Source organism: Oncorhynchus tshawytscha, linkage group LG16 (genome assembly GCF_018296145.1).
Source record: "Oncorhynchus tshawytscha isolate Ot180627B linkage group LG16, Otsh_v2.0, whole genome shotgun sequence".
Taxonomy (NCBI): Eukaryota; Metazoa; Chordata; class Actinopteri; order Salmoniformes; family Salmonidae; genus Oncorhynchus; species Oncorhynchus tshawytscha.
In genome coordinates this window covers 40,546,813-40,571,217 of record NC_056444.1, presented here as the reverse complement: position 1 = coordinate 40,571,217, position 24,405 = coordinate 40,546,813, and the positions used below count along the sequence as shown (strand labels likewise).

General features: G+C 42.9%; 2 protein-coding genes and 1 pseudogene across 2 annotated transcripts in view; 2 read left to right on the top strand and 1 right to left on the bottom strand.

The window, feature by feature from the left end:
• Positions 1-15,556, top strand: part of LOC112215656 (tyrosine-protein kinase Yes) — a 52,217-nt gene extending 36,661 nt beyond the window's left edge. Inside the window, exons 8-12 of the mRNA XM_024374865.2 lie at positions 4,027-4,206; positions 5,707-5,783; positions 6,171-6,324; positions 10,096-10,227; positions 13,265-15,556. Of these exons, the coding sequence (XP_024230633.1) occupies positions 4,027-4,206; positions 5,707-5,783; positions 6,171-6,324; positions 10,096-10,227; positions 13,265-13,473 (752 nt within the window). The 3' untranslated portion in view covers positions 13,474-15,556. The remainder of the gene's footprint in view (positions 1-4,026; positions 4,207-5,706; positions 5,784-6,170; positions 6,325-10,095; positions 10,228-13,264) is intronic.
• Positions 15,557-15,861: 305 nt separating this feature from the next.
• enosf1 (enolase superfamily member 1) lies at positions 15,862-21,123 on the top strand. Its single transcript, XM_024374863.1, has 15 exons — positions 15,862-16,245; positions 16,394-16,496; positions 16,894-17,009; positions 17,123-17,209; positions 17,477-17,503; positions 18,002-18,074; positions 18,325-18,363; positions 18,554-18,636; positions 19,295-19,417; positions 19,506-19,640; positions 19,909-19,950; positions 20,072-20,201; positions 20,395-20,494; positions 20,650-20,731; positions 20,832-21,123. The coding sequence occupies exons 1-15, from the start codon at positions 16,165-16,167 to the stop codon at positions 20,916-20,918; spliced, it is 1,308 nt and encodes a 435-aa protein (XP_024230631.1). The 5' UTR covers positions 15,862-16,164; the 3' UTR covers positions 20,919-21,123.
• Positions 21,124-22,788: 1,665 nt separating this feature from the next.
• LOC112215151 lies at positions 22,789-23,894 on the bottom strand (annotated as a pseudogene).
• Between the last annotated feature and the right edge of the window lie 511 nt (positions 23,895-24,405).

Genomic DNA, 24,405 nt, shown 5'->3' with positions numbered 1-24,405 from the left:
GTTTTGCACATCGAGAGACTGACATTTTTTCCCATTCCTCCTTGCAAAACAGCTCGAGCTCAGTGAGGTTGGATGGATAGCATTTGTGAACAGCAGTTTTCAGTTCTTTCCACAGATTCTCGATTGGATTCAGGTCTGGACTTTGACTTGGCCATTCTAACACCTGGATATGTTTATTTTTGAACCATTCCATTGTAGATTTTGCTTTATGTTTTGGATCATTGTCTTGTTGGAAGACAAATCTCCGTCCCAGTCTCAGGTCTTTTGCAGACTCCATCAGGTTTTCTTCCAGAATGGTCCTGTATTTGGCTCCATCCATCTTCCCATCAATTTGAACCATCTTCCCTGTCCCTGCTGAAGAAAAGCAGGCCCAAACCATGATGCTGCCACCACCATGTTTGACAGTGGGGATGGTGTGTTCAGGGTGATGGACTGTGTTTCTTTTACACCAAACATAACGTTTTGCATTGTTGCCAAAAAGTTCAATTTTGGTTTCATCTGACCAGAGCACCTTCTTCCACATGTTTGGTGTGTCTCCCAGGTGGCTTGTGGCAAACTTTAAACGACACTTTTTATGGATATATTTAAGAAATGGCTTTCTTCTTGCCATTCTTCCATAAAGGCCAGATTTGTGCAATATACGACTGATTGTTGTCCTATGGACAGAGTCTCCCACCTCAGCTGTAGATCTCTGCAGTTCATCCAGAGTAATCATGGGCCTCTTGGCTGCATCTCGGATCAGTCTTCTCCTTGTATGATCTGAAAGTTTAGAGGGACGGCCAGGTCTTGGTAGATTTGCAGTGGTCTGATACTCCTTCCATTTCAATATTATCTCTTGCACAGTGCTCCTTTGGATGTTTAAAGCTTGGGAAATCTTTTTGTATCCAAATCCGGCTTTAAACTTCTTCACAACAGTATCTCGGACCTGCCTGGTGTGTTCCTTGTTCTTCATGATGCTCTCTGCGCTTTTAACGGACCTCTGAGACTATCACAGTGCAGGTGCATTTATACGGAGACTTGATTACACACAGGTGGATTGTATTTATCATCATTAGTCATTTAGGTCAACATTGGATCATTCAGAGATCCTCACTGAACTTCTGGAGAGAGTTTGCTGCACTGAAAGTAAAGGGGCTGAATAATTTTGCACGCCCAATTTTTCAGTTTTTGATTTGTTAAAAAAGTTTGAAATATCCAATAAATGTCGTTCCACTTCATGATTGTGTACCACTTGTTGTTGATTCTTCACAAAAAAATACAGTTTTATATCTTTGTTTGAAGCCTGAAATGTGGCAAAAGGTCGCAAAGTTCAAGGGGGCCGAATACTTTCGGAAGGCACTGTAACTGTGAAGTTTAGTGGAGGAGGAATAATGATCTGGGGCTGTTTTTCATGGTTCAGGCTAGGCCCCTTAGTGAAGGGAAATCTTTGTCTAGATAGGTGTGGAAGAACATGACTGTCAGGCACAGAGCCCTGACCTCAACCCCATCGAACACTGTTGGGATGAATTGGAACGCCGACTGTGCGCCAGCTCTAATCGCTCAACATCAGTTCCCGACCTCACTAATGCTCTTGTGGCTGATTGTAAGCAAGTCCCTGCAGCAATGTTCCAAAATGTAGTATATTTCGCCCCCCTGTACACATGGATCCTAGGGTCTTTAAGAGATAGGGGCCCATCCTTTAAAAAGAGCACAAGGTGACACCTGCAGTACAGATCCAGATTCTCAGCCAAAGTAATTTCGAGCACATTCGCATTGTTTGTACCCCTTCCCAACTCAAGAGAATACTTTATGTGTGAATGCATATACAGTTTGGCTGTTTAAGAAGGCATGCCAAATTGAGCATGAATGGGAAGATTTAATTAACCAATATCTAGTGCAAGCTGATGGAGCTCGCATATCCCCTTTCCCCCCAACACCCACACAAGTGTCCCCCATTGTGACCCATCTTCCGAAGCACCTCTGTGCAGTCAGACCATTTTATTATTCTGTGCCGCCAGGGCCACAATAATATGCCCCCACTCTGATTGTCCGAGTGCAACTCCCTCCCCATGGGTTACTACAGCCAGTGTTTCCAGCACAGCCACTACCTCGGTGGGGGTACTCCACTGGAATTTCCACCGGCTAGGTGTGAGGTCATCAAGGTTCTCATTAGCAGCTTTGAGAAAATCCCATCTGGGTCTTTAGCTTTTGGACCTACCCTGCCAGGCAGGGTCAGACTCTTGTGGGGGCGGTGCTGCTTTAATGGATCTCAGACCGTATCCACCTTTCTGTCATGACTGCATAGGCTACTTGCAGCAGGCCTATAAAACGGATAAGGACTAATCCTTAGTGGGTGGGTCACTCAGGTTGGTGTCTAGGATATAGGGTTGGCACTGATCGATCATGATAGGACAAAAACAAGTTGGTTAGGGCATCTACTTTTCATGACACAAGTCATTTTTTCCAACAATTCTTTACAGACAGATTATTTGACTTATAATTCACTGTATCACAATTCCATTGGGTCAGAAGTTTACATACACTAAGTTGACTGTGCCTTTAAACAGATTGGAAAATTCCAGAAAATTATGCCATGGCTTTAGAAGCTTCTGATAGGCTAATTGACATATTTTGAGTCAATTGGAGGTGTACCTGTGGATGTATTTCAAGGCCTACCTTCAAACTCAGTACCTCTTTGCTTGACATCATGGGAACATTTTTAAAAATCAGCCAAGGCCTCAGAAAAAAATTGTGGACCTCCACAAGTCTGGTTCTTCCTTGGGAGCAATTTCCAAATGCCTGAAGGTACCACGTTCATCTATACAAACAATAGTACGCAAGTATAAACATCATAAGACCATGCAGCTGTCATACCGCTCAGGAAGGAGACGTGTTCTGTCTCCTAAAGATGAACATAATTTGGTGCGAAAAGTGAAAATCAATCCCAGAACAACAGCAAATGACCTTGTGAAGATGCTAGAGGAAACGGGTACAAAAGTATCTATATCCATAGTAAAACGAGTCCTATATCGACATAATCTGAAGGGCCCCTCGGCAAGGAGGAAGCCTCTGCTCCAAAACCGCCATAAAAAAGCCAGACTACGGTTTGCAACTGCACATGGGGACAAAGATTGTACTTTTTGGAGAAATGTCCTCTGGTCTGATGAAACAAAATTAGAACTGTTTGGCCATAATGACCATCGTTATGTTTGGAGGAAAAAGGGTGAGGCTTGCAAGCCAAAGAACACCATCCCATCCATTAAACACGGGGGTGGCAGCATCATGTTGTGGGGGTGCTTTGCTGCAGGAAGGGACTGGTGCACTTCACTAAATAGATGGCATCATGGGGACGGAAAATTATGTGGATATATTGAAGCAACATCTCAACACATCAGTCAGGAAGTTAAAGCTTGGCAGCAAATGGGTCTTCCAAATGGACAGTGACCCCAAGCATACTTCCAAAGTTGTGGCAAAATGGCTTAAGGACATCGAAGTCAAGGTATTGGAGTGGCCATCACAAAGCCCTGACCTGAATCCTATAGAATATTTGTGGGCAGAACTGAAAAGGCGTGAGCAAGGAGGTCTACAAACCTGACTCAGTTACACGAGCTCTGTCAGGAGGAATGGGGCAAAATTCACCCAACTTATTGTGGGAAGCTTGTGGAAGGCAACCCGAAACATTTGACCCAAGTTAAACAATTTAAAGGCAATGCTACCAAATACTAATTGAGTGTACGTAAACTTCTGACCTACTGGGAATGTGATGAAAGAAATAAAAGCTGAAATAAATCATTCTCTCTACTGACATTCTGACATTTCACATTCTTAAAATAAAGTGGTGATCCTAACTGACCTAAGACAGGGAATGTTTACTAGGGGTAAATGTCAGGAATTGTGAAAAACTGAGTTTAAATGTATTTGGCTAAGGTGTATGTATCCCATATCTGCGTAAAAGTGAAGACTCGCTCTGTCACAGGACTCGCTCTGTCACACTATTGTCTTTCTGGTACAATATGACTCAAACAGGACTTTTGTAATTCTATTCAGGCACGTGGAACGGCACCACCAAGGTGGCGATTAAGACCCTGAAGCCAGGCACCATGTCCCCCGAGGCCTTCCTCCAGGAGGCCCAGATCATGAAGAAGCTGAGGCACGACAAGCTGGTGCCCCTCTACGCCGTGGTGTCTGAGGAACCCATCTACATCGTCACTGAGTACATGGCCAAAGGTACACATCGTCGTACGCACGTATAGCGGACGCGTATAAATCACACACACACATACTATTGTACACACACACGCATGTGACATGGAAATCCATCGACGTAGTTACGAAGTACATGACTAAACCCACCCATGATTATGACACACGCATGCATAAAGGCAAGTACGCATGTGTTGCATAACCCATCTGCATAGGGGCAGTAGTCAGAGGGCTTGTTCGACATTGCAGGCGACCGCCGACTGACTGATCTACAAATGACCTTGCGTCATAAATAACTACTCCTTATTATTTGTGGATCAGGCAGTCAGTCACATTTTAAAATGCTTCACGTCGGCAACAATGTGGAACAAGCCAACAGACATGGCTAGGTAGCAGGTACACATGTTCATGACACACACAGATGCAGTGACGTGTGTGTGTGTGACTGGCAGCATGGTGTTGATGTAGATCTACGGCTGATCAGATGTGTAATTAAAAAAGGTATAGCTAGAGCCTCTCTCCAGAAGGGTCCTTACACACTCACACACACGCCTGGGGCAGGTGATTGGCTGACTGGCTCAGCTGGCACTTGTTATACATGTGTGATGGAGTTGGAGAACCTGACATGGAATTTAATACAAAGAAGAGAAAGCATGAGATTTGGACGTTATTTGTTGCATGTCTCCGAAAGATCTTGGGGCGCAGAAGTTTTAGATATTACGCCACAATGCACACGTCACCCTATTAGAAGTATCCCGGACAATTTCCTTAAATATTATATTTTTTTAAGTGTTATGGCCGTTTTAATTAACGTACCCTACCGGTTGAAAGTCCTTGGAAATCCCATGTGGGTTTTGGAGGCCCGGAGCAGAGATGTTTAATTGAAAACTGCAGTAGTTTTGTGGCGAGCTTTCATCTTTCTTGACTGCAATGCGTCTCACTGTTTCTTTTTAATTAGTGATTGAACACTAATGACTTATCCCTAAGTGGACTCAGTGGTGTGTGTGTGTGTGTGTGTGTGTGTGTGTGTGTGTGTGTGTGTGTGTGTGTGTGTGTGTGTGTGTGCTAAATTATATTGCATTGGTGTGTGTGTAGACTAGCCTAACTCACAAGGGAGTGTGTGTTTATCCCATTGATGTCCCCTGTGACTCTAATCTTGATTTCCTCTCACACCTCACCTCTCAAAGGTTTGTCCCAAATGACACCCTATTCCCTATACAGTGTACTAGTTTATATAGTGTACCAGTCACCAGGGCCTCATAGGGCTGTGGTCAAAAGTAGTGTACTATATAGGGAATAGGGTGTCATTTGGGACATATACTAAATGTCATGGAGCCATGGACTAAACATAGACACACGCTGCTAGCTTCATCAATACAAAGTGAATATTTAAGATGTCGTATTTAAGAAGCCTTAAGTCACTATTTCTGTGGTGTTTTGTTGCCGCACCGTTGGCAACATTTACAGCACTCTCTCTCTCTCTGGTACAGTAACTGTCATGTGTTGCTGATTTTGTAATTGTAGGAAGTTTGCTGGATTTCCTGAAGGAGGGAGATGGTAAATTCCTCAAGCTTCCCTTGCTGGTGGATATGGCCGCACAGGTAAGTCAAAAGTCAGCCTCTCAGTAAACCACCATGTATGATTACAAGTGTCTCGCCCATCAGTTTCTCCACCTAAGGATACGTTTGGCCTCTTTTTGACTACCAGTAGTACATGAAAAAACTATTTCTTCCTTTCTCCATCACAAGATTCCTCCCTCTTGTGTGTATCGATGGGTCCCAGATGGCACCCTATTCCCTATTTAGTGCAATACTTTTACCCAGGGCCCATAGGGCTCTGGTCAAAAGTAGTGCCCTATATAGGGATTAGGGTGTCATTTAGGACTTAACCTAAGAAAGGCTGCTCCGCTCTGAGTGGGTCACATCAAATATTAACGTGGGCATCAGTGAGGAAATGGAGTGTTAAACTATTTTTCTTGTTTTCCTCAGATCGCTGACGGTATGGCTTTCATCGAGAGGATGAACTACATTCACAGGGACCTCCGTGCCGCTAACATCCTGGTCGCGGACAACTTGGTGTGCAAGATCGCCGACTTCGGTCTGGCCAGGCTGATCGAGGACAACGAGTACACGGCTAGGCAAGGTTAGTAGAGCACAGAGTAGGCTTGAGCGGGATACCGTATACCGGGGTATTTGGAAATAGCCACGGGGTGGTTCTTTAATACCATCAATACTAATAAACCATTTAAAGTTTTTCAATACATTGTAATATTTGTAGCTATTTTTAAAGTAAATACCTGTAGTCAACTTGTGCAAAGCGTTCTTATTTCACCTGTCACATTATTTTACATTATGAAGCTTACCAAGTTCCCCAGAACAGTTGATCCACATGTTTGTTTGTAAATAGCACAATGGGAGAAAGAGGGAGCAGGTGAGTCCAACTGTGTATTGACAGGGGTCGTGTTTTATATTGAAAGTATTTTATTTTTTTGGCTTCAATAGAGTGGTCAGGGACGCGCAACTATAGTTTTCCTTCACGGAAAATACATTAGTGCAACACAGAAAATAGCTTCATTTTCGTCAGATTGACAACACAAGTGCAACGCTATTTGGCTGGCAGCCACACAACTAAATGAGCTAACAATGAAAAAGCAAATACGATGCATGGCCGTGATGTTTGTAATGTTTAGGCCTGTCGTAGAAAGACTGTAGCCAGCTACATTTCCTAATGTTTTGCTTCAAGTTCATCTTGAAAAGCACCAGAGTTAAGTAGCTGCACATCAGTCAGAGCGCGGCCTGCTCATCGAATGCCCGTTAGTGAATTCTCAGCCGAGTTTAGAAGTGCAACTTGCGCACAACATTTGTCTGGTGCCGAGCAAGAAATTACAATAAGAAGAATTTTCGATCTGTGTTCACAAAACACAGCAAGATATTTCTTATGCGTTTCATTTTATTATTATTTTTACCTGTGTGAAAACCGCATAATTCTGTGTTAACGTGACCCCTAAGTTTAACTTGCTATCTAAGTAAGTGGCTGAATTATTAAAGTGATGGGTCATCGTGTTGTGCTAGCGTTTGAGAAGTCAAAGACGCCTGAATGAGTTATTTATACAGCTGCCTCTGCTATCTTGATTTCCATGCATTTTTTTACTCTCTGTTCTTTGTGGTCTCCTCCTCCCCCCTCTACTCCGAGCAGAGCAGTCAGGCCCGTTGCCCTAGTGACTCCACACAGACATAGCTTGTAGACATGCTGCTGGAGAGCCAGTACGGCATGCGTTGAAACTTTGTTCATTTGCACAATGTCTCTCGTCCCTGGGATTCAACACCTCCCCCTGCAACTGGTTCCTGGACTTCCTGACGGACCACCCCCAGGTGGTGAGGGTAGGCAACAACATGTCTGCCACACTGATCCTCAACACTGGGGCCCCTCAGGGTTGTGTACTTAGTCCCCTCCTGTACTCCCTGTTCACCCACAACTGCATGGCCAAACATGGCTCCAACACATTAAGTTTGCTGCCGACACAACAGTGGTAGGCCTGATCACCGACAACGATGAGACAGCCTATAGGGAGGAGGTCAGAGAACTGGCAGTGTGGTGCCATGACAACAACCTCTCCCTCAATGTGAGCAAGACAAAGGAGCTGATCGTGGACTACAGGAAAAGGCGGGCTAAACAGGCGCCCATGAATATCAACGGAACTGTTGTGGAGCGGGTCAAGAGTTTCAAGTTCCTTGGTGTCCACATCACCAACAAACTTTCATGGTCCAAACACACCAAGACAGTCGTGAAGAGGGCACAACAAAACCTTTTCCCCCTCGGGAGACTGAAAGGTTTAGCATGGGTGCCCAGATCCTCCTGCACCATCGAAAGCATCCTGACTGGTTGCATCACCGCCTGGTATGGCAACTGCTCAGCATCTGACATAAGTGGCAACTGCTCAGCATCTCAGCATAAGCCACTACAGAGGGTAGTGCATACGGCCCAGTACATCATTGGGGCCAAGCTTCCTGCAATCCAGGACCTATATAGTAGGCAGTCTCAGAGGAAAGCCCATAAAATTGTCAGACTCCAGTCACCCAAGTCATAGACTGTTTTCTCTGCTACCGCACGGCAAGAGGTACCCGGAGCGCGAAGTCTAGGACTAAAAGGCTCATCAACAGCTTCTACCCCCAAGCCAAAAGACTGCTTAACAATTAATCAAATGGTCACCGGACTTGTACGTTGACCCCCCCCAAGGTCTACAACTTGTTGTATTCGGCCCATGTGACAAATAAAGTTTGATTTGATTTGAAAGGCGTTCTAGCCTTATTCTAAAACATGTATTAAATCATCCAACTATACACAATACCCCATAATGACAAAGCAAAAACAGGTTTTTAGAAATATTTGCTAATTTATTAAAAATAAAAAAATGATATCACATGCTGCCACCACCATGCTTCACCATAGGGATGGTGCCAGGTTTCCTTCAGATGTGACGCTTGGCATTCAGGCCAAAGAGTTCAATCTTGGTTTCATCTGGTCTGAGAGTCTTTAGGTGCTTTTTGGCAAACTCCAAGTGGGCTAATTTTGTTAGCATTCTGGTAATAGACACCCAATGGTCTTTTTTTAATCAAATAACTCTGGAAATATATATATATATATATTTATTATTATATGAGAAGGGAACAACATTCCCACCTCTTTCATTGTCAATAATAAACATTTCTTTGTTGAAGAATGCTGAAAATGCTGTGATTGAAGAAAGATTGTTCAGAGATTAAATTACATTTAAATAATTATAATTTCTACACACTTTCTACCGGGTTTAAGTTCAGACAAGTATTTTTCCATTAAAAAAAAAAAAATATATATATATATATATAAAATATATATATATATACCGAACAAAATTATAAACACACCATGCAACAATTTCACTGCGTTACAGTTCATATAATAAAATCTGTCAATTTAAATTAATTTAAAATATATTTAGGCCCCAATGTAAGGATTTATGCCCTCTCAGGCCCACCCAGCCCTGGGAAGGCATAGGCCAAACCACTGGTTGGGCCTAGCTCCCTAATCAGAATGTATTTTTCCCTCACAAAGGGGCTTTATTACAGACAGAAATACTCCTCAGTTTCATCAGCTGCCGGTGTGATTGGCTCGTTAAATGTCATTATTGTAGGGCTCATAAAATGCATTGAATATATGGCACATCAGGATTGGATGTTCATGCTGATCAAAGCTCTAATCAAATCCAGACATATTTATACCCTTTATAATGCTTTTTTAGATTGACACTTCAGGTTTTGGTGGGAAATACCGGGTTTCCCGGGAGAAAAGTGATTTATTCTCGGAATGGAACATTTGTAAAACACCGAGAAAATATTCAGCCCTATTTCCTACCATGGTAAATTAGGCTAATGGCGAAAAGCAGATGGTCATATCCAATCGTATTAGTTGAGGTGAGTAAACTCTTTCTCAAGCTTCCTGCTGCTTAACCATTTAAGCCCAATGGTTTCAGCAGAGAACTAACACTCCTTTTCCCACTCAACAACACTCTAAAACCTCAAACCTTTTGGAATGGGACTTTAGATTTTTCACCCCGCTGTGATATATTTATGATGTAGGATTCTTTTTCGATCAATTACCTTGCAATCAGATCACACTTCAACCGTTAAAAAATTAAACTATGATTCATTTTGTTACGGGAGGTCAATAGTGTAATTGTTATGGCAGACTTGAGTGTGAACTGTAATATCGGTCACCTCTCAGTGGTTATGGTACAGAGCTGTAAAGGTCTCTGATGACCCCTAGTGGAAGTTAATGTTCTGTCTCTCTTCTTTCTCTCTCTGTATTTCCCCCTCTTCTCTCTCTGTCTTTGTCCTTTCCCGCTCTTCTTTTATCCCTTCCCCTCCTGGTTTTTAGGGGCCAAGTTCCCCATTAAGTGGACGGCTCCTGAGGCTGCTCTGTACGGCCGCTTCACCATCAAGTCAGATGGCTGGTCGTTCGGCATCTTACTCACCGAACTGGTGACCAAGGGCAGGGTGCCCTACCCAGGTGAGAGCACAGACAAATTGAAAAACCATGTTTGCGTCCCACATGGGACCCATTTCCCTATACAGTGCATTTCCTTTGACTAGAGCACATAGGGAATGGGAACTATGTAGGAATTAGAGTGCCATTTTGGGATGCAGTCCCATAACAACAATGGCAGTCTGTGAGGCTGTCCATCTGGTTAAGATACTTCAATTGTATGATGCCTGAAGCTGGGAAGCAGATTTCTTGTGTGACCAGGAGGAGTAGTCATAAATTAGATGCCAGCGCAATGTAAACAAGGAAGTGACTAATTTGGTTAAAGGTGATCCGTCACAAGTCTTATAGCCTAGACTAGTTAATACTGTCATAGGAAGTGGGCCAGGGGTGACACTGTCTGATTGCTGTTTTTGTCTCTGTGGGGTAAACACACACACACACAAGCTGGCTGAGATTAGAGGAGACCATCTGGTGGGATCTGATCCGGAGATTGAACACCACTCTTGTTTAGAACCATCTGTCCCAGACTGATCGAGCTCTGGGGAGAGAGAGGGAGGCTGGCGGGTGCTCTGAAACACTGACACACACAGACACTAACCTTCAGGCCAGGCTTTAGAACTGAAATTATTTTCCAATCGTTTCGTTCTGAACAGTACCATTTATTATAATTTTTTGCCCATCCAGCAAAATGAAATTCTGAACCGGTTTGAACCCCTAACCCTTTCTGTTCATTTTTAAACCTCTTGAAATCAACCTTTTTATTACATTTAGCTCGATATTAAATTACTTCACCAATCAGTGCAGGTAGAGCAGGTTGCTATGGAGTGTGCAAACTATTTACATGCATTGTACAGACCATTGTAGGGCACGAGATGCGACTGAACATTTGCAGGTGGGGAGAGACGGCGGAGGAAGAGGCTTGACTTGAAGCGCTGGGCATCTTGTTGTTATGACATTCGTTAGAATTATACCTACGGAGGAGCGGCTTGAACTTCAGAGGGTTGCCTTAACGTTGGACCAGAGCTAGCTAGCTATCTAAGAAGCGTGTGTGTGCAGAGCGGCACCAGAATTTACTCCGGAAAGTATTCAGACCCCTCGACATTTTCCACATTTCGTTACGTTACAGCCTTAATCTAAAATTGATTTTTTTTTAAATACCCCATAATGACAAAGCGAAATTAGGTTTTTAGATTATTTTTGCAAATTTATAAAAATAAAAAAAATTGCAATACCTTATTTGCATAAGTATTCAAGGACATAGAAATTGAGCTCAGGTACATCCTGTTTCCATTGATCATCCTTGAGATGTTTCTACAACTTGATTTAGAGTCCACCTGTGGTAAATTCAATTGATTGGACATGATTTGGAAAGGCACACACCTGTCTATATAAGGTCCCACAGTTGACAGTGCATGTCAGAGCAAATACCAAGCCATGAGGTCGAAGGAATTGTCGGTAAAAGTCCGAGACGGGTGTGTTGAGGCGCAGATCTGGGGAAGGGTACCAAAAAACCTCTGCAGCATTAAAGTTCCCCAAGAGCACAGTGGCCTCCATCATTCTTAAATGGAAGAAGATTGGAACCACCAAGACTCTTCCTAGAGTTGGCCACCTGGTCAAGTTGAGCAATTGGGGGAGAAGGGCCTTGGTAAGGGAAATAACCAAATACCCAATGGTCCCTCTAACAGAGCTCTAGAGTTGCTCTGTGGAGATGGGAGAACTTTCCAGAAGGACAACCATCTCTGCAGCACTCCACCAAACAGGCCTTTATGGTAGAGTGGCCAGAAGGGAAGCCACTCCTCAGTAAAACGCACATGACAGCCCGCTTGGAATTTGCCAAAAGTCACCAAAAGACTTTCAGACCATAAGAAACAAGATTCTCTGGTGTGATGAAACCAAGATGACACTCTTTGGCCTGAATGCCAAGCGTTACGTCTGGAGGACACCTGGCACCATCCCTATGGTGAAGCATGATGGCGTCAGCATCATGCAAGGTATAGAGAGCATCATGAACGAAGCAAGGTATAGAGAGATCCTTGGTGAAGTGAAAACCTGCTCCAGGACCTCAGAATGGGGTGACGGTTCACCTTCCAACAGGACAACAACCCTAAGCACACAGCCAAGACAACGCAGAAGTGTTGACAAGTCTCTATGTCCTTGAGTGACCCAGCCAGAGCCCGGACTTGAACCCGAACAAACATCTCTGGATAGACCTGAAAATAGCTGTGTAGCAACGCTCCCCATCCAACCTGACAGAGCTTGAGAGGATCTGCAGAGAAGAATGGGAGAAACTCCCCAAATACAGCTGTGCCAAGCTTGTAGCGTCATACCCAAGAAGACTCAAGGCTGTAAACCCCGCAAAGGGGTGCGGAGTAAAAGTGCGGAGTAAAGGGTCTGAATACTTTTGTAAATGTGATATTTCCATTTTATTCCAAAAATGTATTAGCAAAAAATGTCTCAACCTGTTTTTGCTTTGTCATTATGGGGTGTTGTCTGTAGATTGATCGGGGGGCATTTTAATCTAATTTAGAATAGCTTGTTACAAAATGTGGAAAAAGTCAGGGTCTGAAAAACCTTCCGAAGGTGCTGTATAGCATCCTTAACTAGCATTTAAAAAGTTTATCCATTATTTTCTAATTAAATATCTCTCCCTAATTTCTGAATCCCGCTTGTAACATCAGCAGGCTACAGTAGACTATGCCTCGGAAGGGGAGGGGCAGGCAGCCTTCACGGACTGGCAAAGGTTTTCCAGCTGGCACGCAGACAGCGGAATAAGTTTCAGAGGGCTTTTCATAGGTGCTTTGTAGTGTTTTTTTGTGGGGCTGAAAAGAAATGCCCGTAACATAATATAACGTTATTAACCGGTTCCAATGCTTTTAAAATAATGCTTCTGTTCCGGAAAAGGATAGATAACTTTCATTACAGATTCTGTTCCTTGAAAAATGTCATTGTTTTAGGATCTGTTCCCTGAACCGATTTCAGGCCTCCTTTTTAGGCCTCCCCTTCAGGCCTCCCCCCACTCTGTTATTTATCTCTTTCTTTCTATTTCTCTTTCTCCACCCAGGCATGGTGAACAGGGAGGTCCTGGAGCAGGTGGAGCGGGGGTACCGTATGCCCTGCCCCCAGGGTTGTCCCGACTCCCTCCACGAGATGATGAAGCTGTGCTGGAAGAAGGACCCCGACGAGAGGCCTACTTTCGAGTACATCCAGTCCTTCCTGGAGGACTACTTCACAGCCACGGAGCCACAGTACCAGCCCGGGGATAACCTATAGTCAGGCCTGGCCGCAGCACAGCCCTGGACCCCTTCACCGTGCAAAGTATCCCTCCACCCAGGAGGAACAGACTTTGATACTGACGCATGGAGATTAAATGCTATGAATAATGCGCTTCAGAAAAGGCAACTGGAAGCTTGGTTATCGAGTTGCACAAACCACTGCTATCCTTGATGATAAAAATAAATATGCTATTTTTTTTTTTACACTAATTTTTACTGATCATTTTGTCTTTTTTATTTCAGGTACTACAGGTCTTAGTTTGTATGACTTTACTCCTTTTGTTCCTTTGTTTTTTTTTTATTCCTCAATTTCCCACATGGTTATAATGATCATGTTCTTTTTCGAAGTGACCAATCATTCTGTTGTGTTATTTCTAAAAATCTTTGTTGAACTGTGAAAATGCCACATGAGAGAGATGGGTAGTTGCCCTTGGAATAAGAGCTCTTCAAAATGGTGGATGAGAGAGAAGGATGTACTGTAAGCGATGAAAATATTGTCAAGTACTGTGGGAATATTTCAGTTAGGATAATTCAGTTCTGTGTTCAGTACATTTCATCAGTTCAACTGGAAAATGCTTTTTTCTCCTCCTGTGTTTTTCTGAACGATTGACTTGAGTGACGCGGATCAGGGACAGTTGCGTGGGTCCGTCTAGTCTGCTCATTTTCTATTTTATTTGTTGATTTTATTCTATGTAACTGTAAGAATAATTCATATCATGGACATGGTTCTAGGTTCATGTGAAGCCTTCCCTTCGAGTCCTTCAGTTGGACATTTTTACAACACTAAGGCCATCATGTTATGTGTCCCTGACAGACTATTGCTATGCCAAGTTAAATCGCCTCTTTAAAGATCACTACAGAGTATTTTCTGCATATGTAGTTGTAAGATGAAGTTGCCCCTAAACACTGATCTTGGTTCAATTTAGCATTTCCCCTACTAATTGTTATGGAAAGGGAAGCTGATCTTAGATCTGTACCTAGGGGAAACTTCACCCCAGAGCAATATATCACTGTGAGATGGGAGAATATTCAGCTCTCCTTGCAAAGGCCACAGCCCTGTAGCTCACTAAGCTATACATGCCAATGTGTCTCGTCTCTGCACATATCATAGCACTACACAAAAACAAACTAAATATTCACCAAATATTCACCCTCTTAGTTCCAGATTTGAATTTGTTGATACAACCACCTGATTTGGCCATTACATGCCAGAAATTGGGTCTACACACCTATGTTAAAGAGGACTTGGCCTTCTCTTTCACATACATGGAGAAGTCCCTTCAACAAACGTTATCTTTTGGATTGTATACTTGACTCATCCTCACGTGTTTCATTTTCAGATCAAAAAATTGTTTTAAAAAAAGTAACAATTTTGCCTTCATGGGAATATATTGCCAAAGCACCTGAACTGTTTTATGTTGTCTACATGTGATTTTATTTTGTGAATGGATTTAATTCAGTCTACAGTTTCAGCCTAGATACAAAGAGAATGAGTTTTTATTTACATTTTTGTTTTTATAAAGTAGCTATAAACCAGTGAGCAGTCAGTTATTTTAAGACTGCAACAGGAGGAAGCTCAAAGGTCTTTTTAATGTGTCATGTCACATCAACAGTTGTCATTTTACTCCTTTGTTTTTCTTTAAACTCATCAATTCAGTGACACATTTAATTATGCATACTTGCATAGATGGGCAGAACACACATGGTCAGCTGAGGTTTTAAAGAAGGGCTTTGTACAAAGTTGTGAAATCCTAATTTTATAAATACATTTTAAAAAAGGACAGCAAAGACTAGAATGCAAGTCATAAAGTTGGTGGAAAGATAAATAAATATGATTTAGATACTAATCTGTGGAATTTGTAATTAAACATTACAAAAATTAAACATTTCAGATTTTAATGTGTGCTATTTGTTGAACTCGTTAGATTCATCAGTTTCATACAGACAACAGACAGTTGATATCACGTTTTTTTTAAGACAGCTAAGACTAGAATGCAAGTTATGAAGCTGGTGGAGAAATAATTATGGATGCTTATCTGTGGAATTTGTACAGTTGGAAAATTAAACATGTCGGATTTGAATGTGTGCTATTCTTTGTTGAATTCGTTAGATGCAATAGTTTTATACAGACAAACAGGGAGTTGATGACACTTGTCGAGGCACGAGCTGTCACAATGTTAATATTATTGTTAATATTATTGGCATGAATTCATTTTTTGCCAGTTGCTTTGACGGAGATCTATGAAACTGCCCCGGATTTACCGCTGCTACGGCCCGTCACGTGACCAGACGTATCGGTTAAGGGAGGCCAGCCCTGCTCAAAAGTGAACCGTAATCTGCTCTGCACTCATATTGTCAACAATGCTGCGTTTTTTTAATCAAAACCAATAACTGCTGCATGTGAAAACACTGAATCCTACTCATTACTCCACGCGCGTCACTTTTGCCTTCGGACAGAACCGAGCACCCGGCTCAAGCCCAAGAGGCAGCCGGTACCCAGGAAGATTGTAATCAACGCCAACCTGGTTCACCCGGTTGTAGCCACTATGATTGCATAAAGTCATGTGAGAATCACACTTTACCTACGCGGAAAGGCATTTCAACCAATCGCAGTGGGCGAGACTCCATGTTGAGCAAGCGATAGTACACTAGCGGGCTACTTCCCTTGTATAACAAAAAATTGAGCAAAATGACAAAAACAATTATAAAGTTGACTGTCCGCGATGTCAGATTTCCAACATCTTTGGAGCAACATGGTTCAGACGCAATGGTAGGTGCATCAATGCAATGAATGCGTTCTTGCAGAAGTTGCAGACAAAATTGATTTCTGCAGCACTTTCTTTATTCATGTCACATTTTCCCCTACCTATGGTAGGCCTAAGGATCATATAGGAAAATATAAATGTTGCTTCTTTCAGCACACCGACCCGGACTACTCTGTCGCCTATGTTGTCATCGAAACTGATCAAGGAATGCAAGGATATGGCTTGACTTTTACTGTGGGGAGAGGCACAGAAATTGGTAAGATTCTTGATCCAACGTTCACCATTTCAATGTGTTATTGAGTGTCCCAGTTGGTGGGCTTTGTTTAGTAGTCTAAATGCATGTTATCCACAGCTACATATTGTGGTAGTATGTGTCCCCTTCAATGTGTTGTTGAGTGTCCCAGTTGGTGGGCTTTGTTTAGTAGTCTAAATGCATGTTATCCACAGCTACATCTTGTGGTAGTATGTGTAAACACAACATAGTCTGGCTTTGTATGCATAGGTGCAACCAGAACATAGGTACTCTCAGATCTCTAAATGATTACGCATTACATGCTAGTTGTCCCCATGTGAACCTATCTGCCAGTCTGAGTATAATACTGTGTACTTTTTTTCAAATTACTTAACATTTGTCCCTTTTTTAAACTGTGCAGTTGTGTGTGCTGTGGAAGCCCTGTCCGCCCTAGTTGTGGGGAAATCTCTAGAGGAGATTGTGAGTGACTTCCGTGGATTTTACCGTCTCCTCACCAGCGATGGACAGATGCGATGGGTGAGTGTACACAACCACTCCAACACAAACTACCCTAATCAATCCACACTGAGTAACTAACACTTCACTGAAAGATGTGTGTAAGCAGATATTTTACCCCGGTCTTGTGCCAGATTGGACCAGAGAAAGGAGTCATTCAGTTGGCCACTGCGGCGGTCCTGAATGCAGTATGGGACCTCTGGGCGCGGTCCGAGGGCAAGGTGAGACATTGGAGTCCTGTCCCCTATATAGTGCGCTAGTTTTGACCATGGCCCACATTGCCTCAGCAGTCGTTGCTGTCTGAACCTTGTAACTGATTTTATTTATTTTTCAAATGAATTGAAAGCAGTAACCCCTCAATGTACTCTGAATATATATATGCAATGAGGGTTTTCATCAGACAGCGACGCTATGGATGCCAAGCAATATAGCAAGACCCTTCATATGTCGAGATACTGCTAAAATGACTGTTGTCCTTTTGTCAACAGCCACTGTGGAAGCTGCTTGTTGAAATGGTAAGTTGCTGATATGGAGAGCTTTTTAGCTTTACTCTCGAAAAGCATCAAAAAAGCATCAAACTAAAGCATCAAACTTAAAAGGTGTTTTTTTTTTTTGGGGGGGGTTGAGAATCATATCTGTATTTTGGATGTAAATGGCATGTTCTAGAAATGTCAAGACAGAAACTTACCCAAACCAGCGATTGACATCCTCGTTCTGTAGTATGTGGGCTCGAACAAAAGCTCCAAATAAGTCTTTATAGAAACGGAAAAGCTGTCAGTATAGTGATGCAGGTCTTTAGATGTGTACAAATGAAATTGTCGTGCTGAACTTTATCCGCCACGTCATATTCAGTTTTGTGCGACATTGAAATATGACCTTGCGGATAAAGTTTGGAATGACACAATGTAATGTGTACACCTTGGAATGTGCTGTAATCAGACACGTTTTTAGGATGAAGTAGTGTATGTACGTGTGCCTGTACATGCTTGTACACGCTTGTGTTCTTGCCTCAGGACCCCAGAAAGCTCATCTCATGCATTGACTTCAGATATATCACTGATGCCCTTACTGAAGAGGAGGCCCTTGGTACGTCTTGCTGAACACTGTCCATAATATGTTCCTCTATTGGCCATCTGCACTCTTGTTTAACAGGTTCACAAGGTAGTTTACAAACACCATTACCTATTATCTTTGATCTGCGTGTTCTCTCTCTCTCTCTCGTTCTCGCTCTCGCTCTCTCTCTCTCGTTCTCGCTCTCGCTCTCTCTCTCGTTCTCGCTCTCTCTCGTTCTCTCTCTTGTTCTCTCTCTCGGTCTCTCGTTCTCTCTCTCTCTCAGATCTACTTCTGAAAGCCCAGACGGGGAAGCAGCAGAGAGGTAAGCACACAAAGGGCCTGAGCGACGTTAATGGCTTTGATAAGTGGAGTTTAGTGGCTGTAATTGCTCCTCCATGAAGTGCTTACATCCCATAATATACTCAGTACTGCAATTATAAAAATGTACCTTCCTCTATTGGAATATGAATTTTATTAATGAAGTGTATTGATGTGAATGTATGACCTCTCAGTGGACCAGATGCTGAAGGAGGGTTATCCTGCCTATACCACCTCCTGTGCCTGGCTAGGATACTCCGACCAGCTGCTGAAACAGGTCTCCTCTCATACATATGCTGTGCATTGGTCCGAGTACCAAATGGCACCTTATTCCCTATGTAGGGCACTACGTTTTACCAGGCCCCATAGGGAAACCTTATATACAGTGTGGTCCTAAATTATTGACACCCTTAATAAAGATGAGCAATTACTGTATTAAATTATTAAAATACTGGGCTATAATTAATGCAAAAAAGGGGATTGTTTTCTATACCAATACAGTTTCTGAGTTTAACAAGTGATACTTTTTTGTTCTCAAAGATAGGGGTCAAAATTGACACCCCTGAAGACTCTTATGAATAAAGGAGTCAAAAGTGTAATATTTGGTCCCATAGTCCTAGCATGCAATGACTACATGAAGCATATGCAGTTCGTTTTGTTTTTTTCAAATTATTTTGTGCCTAATAGAAATTAATGGTAAATGTGTTGTCACTTATTTTAAATAAGAATAGAATGTTTATAAACACTTCTACATTAATGTGGATGCTACTATGATTACGTATAATGATAAGTGAAAAAGTCAAAGATCATACCCCCAAGACATGCTGACCTCCCCTGTTAGTAGTAATTGTGAGAGGTTAGCATGTCTTGGGGGTATGGGTGTCAATCACTTCGGACCCCACTGTATGTCAGTCTGTATTTCTATTTTCCTATAGCTGTGCACCGATGCACTAAATGATGGATGGACCAAGTTCAAAGTGAAGGTGGGGGCTGACCTAAAGGATGACATTCGCCGGTGCAGTCTCATACGGCAGATGATTGGAGCCCACAACACACTGGTAAATCTGTAATGCCGTTGGATTCAGTGAACCTCATGCACAGGATTGGCTCAATTCATTCTGCAGCCAATTGTCTTCTCTGTTTCAGATGATTGATGCCAACCAAAGGTGGGACGTAGGCGAGGCCATAACCTGGGTGACCAGGCTGGCTGAGTACAAACCCCTGTGGATCGAAGAGCCCACCTCCCCTGACGATATCCTGGGACATGCTGCCATCTCCAAGGTGATGAGGGAAGGATCTGAGGCCTGGGTTCTGAATTGCTTTGTGATTCCTCACATCCTGTTTCCCTGCCTCCTTTTCAACTGTATTAGAGAAGGTCCCTCCCCTTGGACCTTTTCTCCAATGTGTTTTGAGGAGTCAAGGAGATGGGATGTGAGAAATTGCGGAAGCACAAATTGAGAAACAGTCATGGATTCAGAATGAAAGGTTATTCTCCAAGCCTCGACGCTTGTTTCTGCTTAAGTTTAACGTCTCTGTTCTGCAATTGCAGGCCTTGGCGCCGCTTGGCATTGGAGTGGCCACAGGAGAACAGGTTAGGACTCCCTGTGTGTCAATGTTACTGACTCGTTGTGTTCAGTGTTTTACACTAGCGCTGTCAGTATTTAGTCAGTTTAACTGATATGTAATGAATGTTGTTCTTGTGGCCCCTCCAGTGCCATAATAGAGTGATGTTCAAGCAGTTCCTCCAGGCGTCGGCGTTGCAGTTTGTCCAGATTGACAGCTGTAGACTGGGCAGTGTCAACGAGAACCTAGCCGTGCTGCTCATGGCCCACAAGTTCAAGGGTAAGACGTCAGCGGTCATATTCATAAAGCATCTCAGAATAGGAGTGCTAATCTTGGATCAGTTTTGCCTTGTAGGTAAGATTGTATGGACGGGGTGACTTGATCCAAGATCAGCAGATGCTTGATGAGTATGAGCCCAGCTGTGTGTCTCTGTGCCCGTGCTGTGTGTTTATCTTTTAATCTATTTCCCCAGTGCCTGTGTGTCCTCATGCTGGAGGTGTTGGACTGTGTGAGCTGGTTCAGCACCTGATTCTCTTTGACTACATCTCTGTGTCTGCCAGTCTTGACAACCGGTACATGGACATCCCAGCCCATCATTCTAAACCATTCAAGCTACAATGACATAATATAGAATATAACAATGACCCCATAATTATTTCATTTGGTTATAACTGTAATTATTTGAGCTGTGGTCAGGTGCTGAAATAAAATCTGTTCTCTTTCTCAGGATGTGTGAATTTGTGGACCACCTCCATCAGCATTTCAGAAGTCCCGTTGTGATTCAGAACGCCCACTACATGCCTCCCAAGGTATGGTTTCTGTCAAAATGATCTGGTGTTGTGATCATTAATTTAAATGCTGTGGCTCTTAAGTCTTGCCCATGGTTTCTGTTGGCTTTTGTTCCATCAGGATCCAGGCTACTCCTGTGAGATGTTGGAGTCGTCAGTGCAGACACACCAGTACCCTCAGGGGCAAGTGTGGAAGAAGCTCCAGTGACTGGTACGGTGCCGGGCAGTTAAAGTAGTTTTTCAACCAATGATTTTCTTAAGTAACCATTGAAAAATTCCTGTATTTGGTTATCAATGCACAAGATGAAATGATTTCACTTTTGTATGTTTCTAAAAGGGATGTTTGTGCCAATAACTAAATGTATATATTCTTTATTTACCAAATTCCTGCGATACAAACAATATAAAATACACAATTGAATCTAAAAAGGCAACAGGTAGAAACTACTGTACCAGAATATTTAAATCAAAAGGAAAACCTCCACCCAGATATTACACTGAGCAAAAATATAAACACAACATTTAAAGTGTTGGTCCCATGTTTCATGAGCTGAAATAAAAGATCCCAGAAATGTTCCATATGTCCAAAAAGCTATTTTTTTTTTGTTTTGTGCACGAATTTGTTTACATCCCTTTTACGGCGCATTTCTCCATTGCCAGGATAATCTATCCACCTGACAGGTGTGGCTGATTTAAACAGCATGATCAATACACTGCTGCAGCTTGTGCTGTGGACAAATGGCCACTAAAATGTGCAGTTGTCACAACAATGCCACAGATGTCAAGTTGAGGGAGCGTGCAATTGGCATGCTGACTGCAGGAATGTCCACCAGAGCTGTTGCCAGAGAATTGAATGTACATTTCTCTACCATAAGCTACTTCTGTCATTTTAGAGAATGACTGCGACGGGAGTCGCAGCAGTTTCAACTATACCAGGCGGATGGTTTGTATGGTGTTGTGTGGGTAAGCAGTTTGCTGATGTCAACGTTGTGAACAGTGACCCATGGTGGTGAGGGTATGGGCAGGCGTAAGCTACAATAAATGAATAATTGCTTTTTAATCGATGGAAATTTGAATGCACAGAAATTCAATGACGAGATCCCGAGGCTCATTGTCGGTCCATTAATCCGCCGCAATTACCTCATGTTTCCGCATAATGCACGGCCACATGTAGCAAGGATCTGTACACAATTCCTGGGAGCTGAAATGTCCCAGTTCTTCCAATATCCAGCAACTTCGCACAGCCATTGAAGCGTGGGACCACATTCCACAGGCCACAATTAACAGCCTGATCAACTCTATGCGAGGGTGTCGCGCTACACGAGGCAAATGAATGGTGGTCACACCAGATACGGACTGGTTTTCTGACCCATGCCCCTATTTTTTTTTTTAAGGTATCTCTGACCAACCGATGCATATCTGTATTCAGAAACATGTGAAATCCATAGATTAGGGCCTAATTTATTTCAATTGACATTTCCTTACATGAGCTATACATCAGTAAATCTTTGAAATTGTTGCATGGTGTTTTATTTTTGTTCATTGTAGTTCATTGAAGGCCATTTAAACTGCCATCTACATTTTGATGATGCGTTGGAGATTGTAGTCAACGATCTTAGTCTTCTGCACGGAAGTCATCTCTTTTTTTTCCCACTGTCCTAATGAGCTTCATCTTGGGGAAGGGCCAAATCTCTCTGGAGCTGTAAGGGAAGAGTCATCACGTTTGGGCCGCGGCCAGACATTTTGTGTCAGAAATTGATGGATTGAGCCAATGGTTTTGCAATGGGAGTCATCTGTTGACGGATAATGGACGACCGTCCGTCAAACGCACAATATGTAGGCCTTTGTACGTTTTGCAACCAGTCCAAAGATGGTTGAACTTTTGTTGGACAAATACAGAAGGATGAATGTGTATTTGTTTTCATGCGTCTGTGTGGCCATAGCGTTACACACTTGTCACTGCAGTGTGTATATCTCAGTTGTTGTATCTGTCATGAACCTACTTTCACCAGGCTGAAGGGAGAAAGGCAGGAATGAAATACCTTATTTTACTACCCTGCTTTTGTTATAGACCGGTGTTAGCGAATAGGGGATTTAAGCTGGTGTCTGCCCCACAAGTCCTGTGATGTGTGGGCGATCATGTAGGTGAGGATGGCGTAGCTGGCGATGTTGAAGGGCACTCCCAGGCCCATGTCCCCCGAGCACTGGTACAGCTGACATGGCAGCTTCCCGTCAATTGAATACAACTGACGCAGGGCAGGGGGGCAGCGCCATATGGTCTGGGAACAACACAGGCACAGGTGTGTGAGCAATACAAAACCAACATTGACTGTTAAGTATATACACAGTGAAGTCAGTGAAGACTGTCAGATGCCTTTGAGGTTCCACGCACACATGATGATTCTTCTGGATTGATCTTGATTGTGTCAACTTTCTGTAGTTAGTCCACACTTTGGCCTGTGTAATCTATAAGGGAAGTATTATCCATGAAAATTAAGCACTAGTTTAAATTTTTTTAAATTGAAACACTCATATCATAATCCTACAATACCATGTTAGAGTGTCGTGTACCTGCGTGCATATTTCTGTATTCTGCACCATAGTGCCTCCACTGGAAACTATACACAGGTCCCAGGTCTCCCTCATCCCGGTCTCTGAACCCCATCTTGTCCAAGAAGTGTCAGGACCTGTTTTGCATCTCAAATCTTCACCCCTTTCTCTGAGCTCCTTGGCATTTGTTGAGTCCTGCAGCATACACACACAGAGAACCAAGACCTGTCAACTTCTCTGTCCCCTGTATGGTATGGAGCACCACCTACTGGATGTAGTATGCAAGTGCGTAGGCAGACCTACAATTCAATGCATTTTAGCTAACACACAAGTGTGGATTATTTCAGAGGATATGGTTTCATTCTTACTTTGATAAACCAAAGTAGTTTTTCAAGAATTCCTTTCCAGAAAAACTATTTTCGGCGTCAACAAAGGAAACTGATCTGGAATGATAAACAAATTTGCAAGATGGCGCCGACAGATGGTTGCCTTGCTTCGAGTCCTTACGAAACTATGCAGTATTTTGTTTTGTTATGTATAATTTCTTTGATTGTTAGACCAGAAAATCTTAAGTGTTATTACATACAGCCGGGAAGAATTATTGGCTATAAGAGCATCGCCAACTTACCAACATTACGACCAGGAATACGACTTTCCCGAAGCAGATCCTTTGTTTGGACCACCAGCCAGGACATTGGATCTAATCCCAGAGGCCGACCCAAAACAATGTCGCTGCAGAAGAGGTAGACGGAGCGGCCTCCTGTTCAAACTTTGAAAGCGTGTACACTGCTTCCGAGTATATTGCTCGCCAATATCCAGTCTCTAGATAACAAGGTACAGTATATGAAATTAGGGCAAGGGTTGCCTTCCAGAAAGACATCAGAGATTGTAACATTCTCTGTTCCACGGAAACATGGCTCTATCGGGATATGTTGTCGGAGTCGGTACAGCCACCGGGTTTCTTCGTGCATCGTGCAGACAGAAATAAACATCTCTCTCGGAAGAAGAAGAGCAGGGGTGTATGTTTCATGATTAATGACTCATGACTCATGGTGTAAAAACATCATACAGGAACTCAAGTCCTTTTGTTCACCTGACCTAGAAATCCTTACAATCAAATGCCGACCATATTAAGAGAATTCTCG

Excerpts from the sequence above, each read along its gene's own strand:
- enosf1 (XM_024374863.1), top strand. The coding sequence starts at position 16,165 with ATGACAAAAACAATTATAAAGTTGACTGTCCGCGATGTCAGATTTCCA. Across the intron at positions 17,504-18,001 it reads GGAAGCTGCTTGTTGAAATG|GACCCCAGAAAGCTCATCTC; the intron begins GTAAGTTGCTGA and ends TTCTTGCCTCAG. Across the intron at positions 18,637-19,294 it reads CCGACCAGCTGCTGAAACAG|CTGTGCACCGATGCACTAAA; the intron begins GTCTCCTCTCAT and ends ATTTTCCTATAG.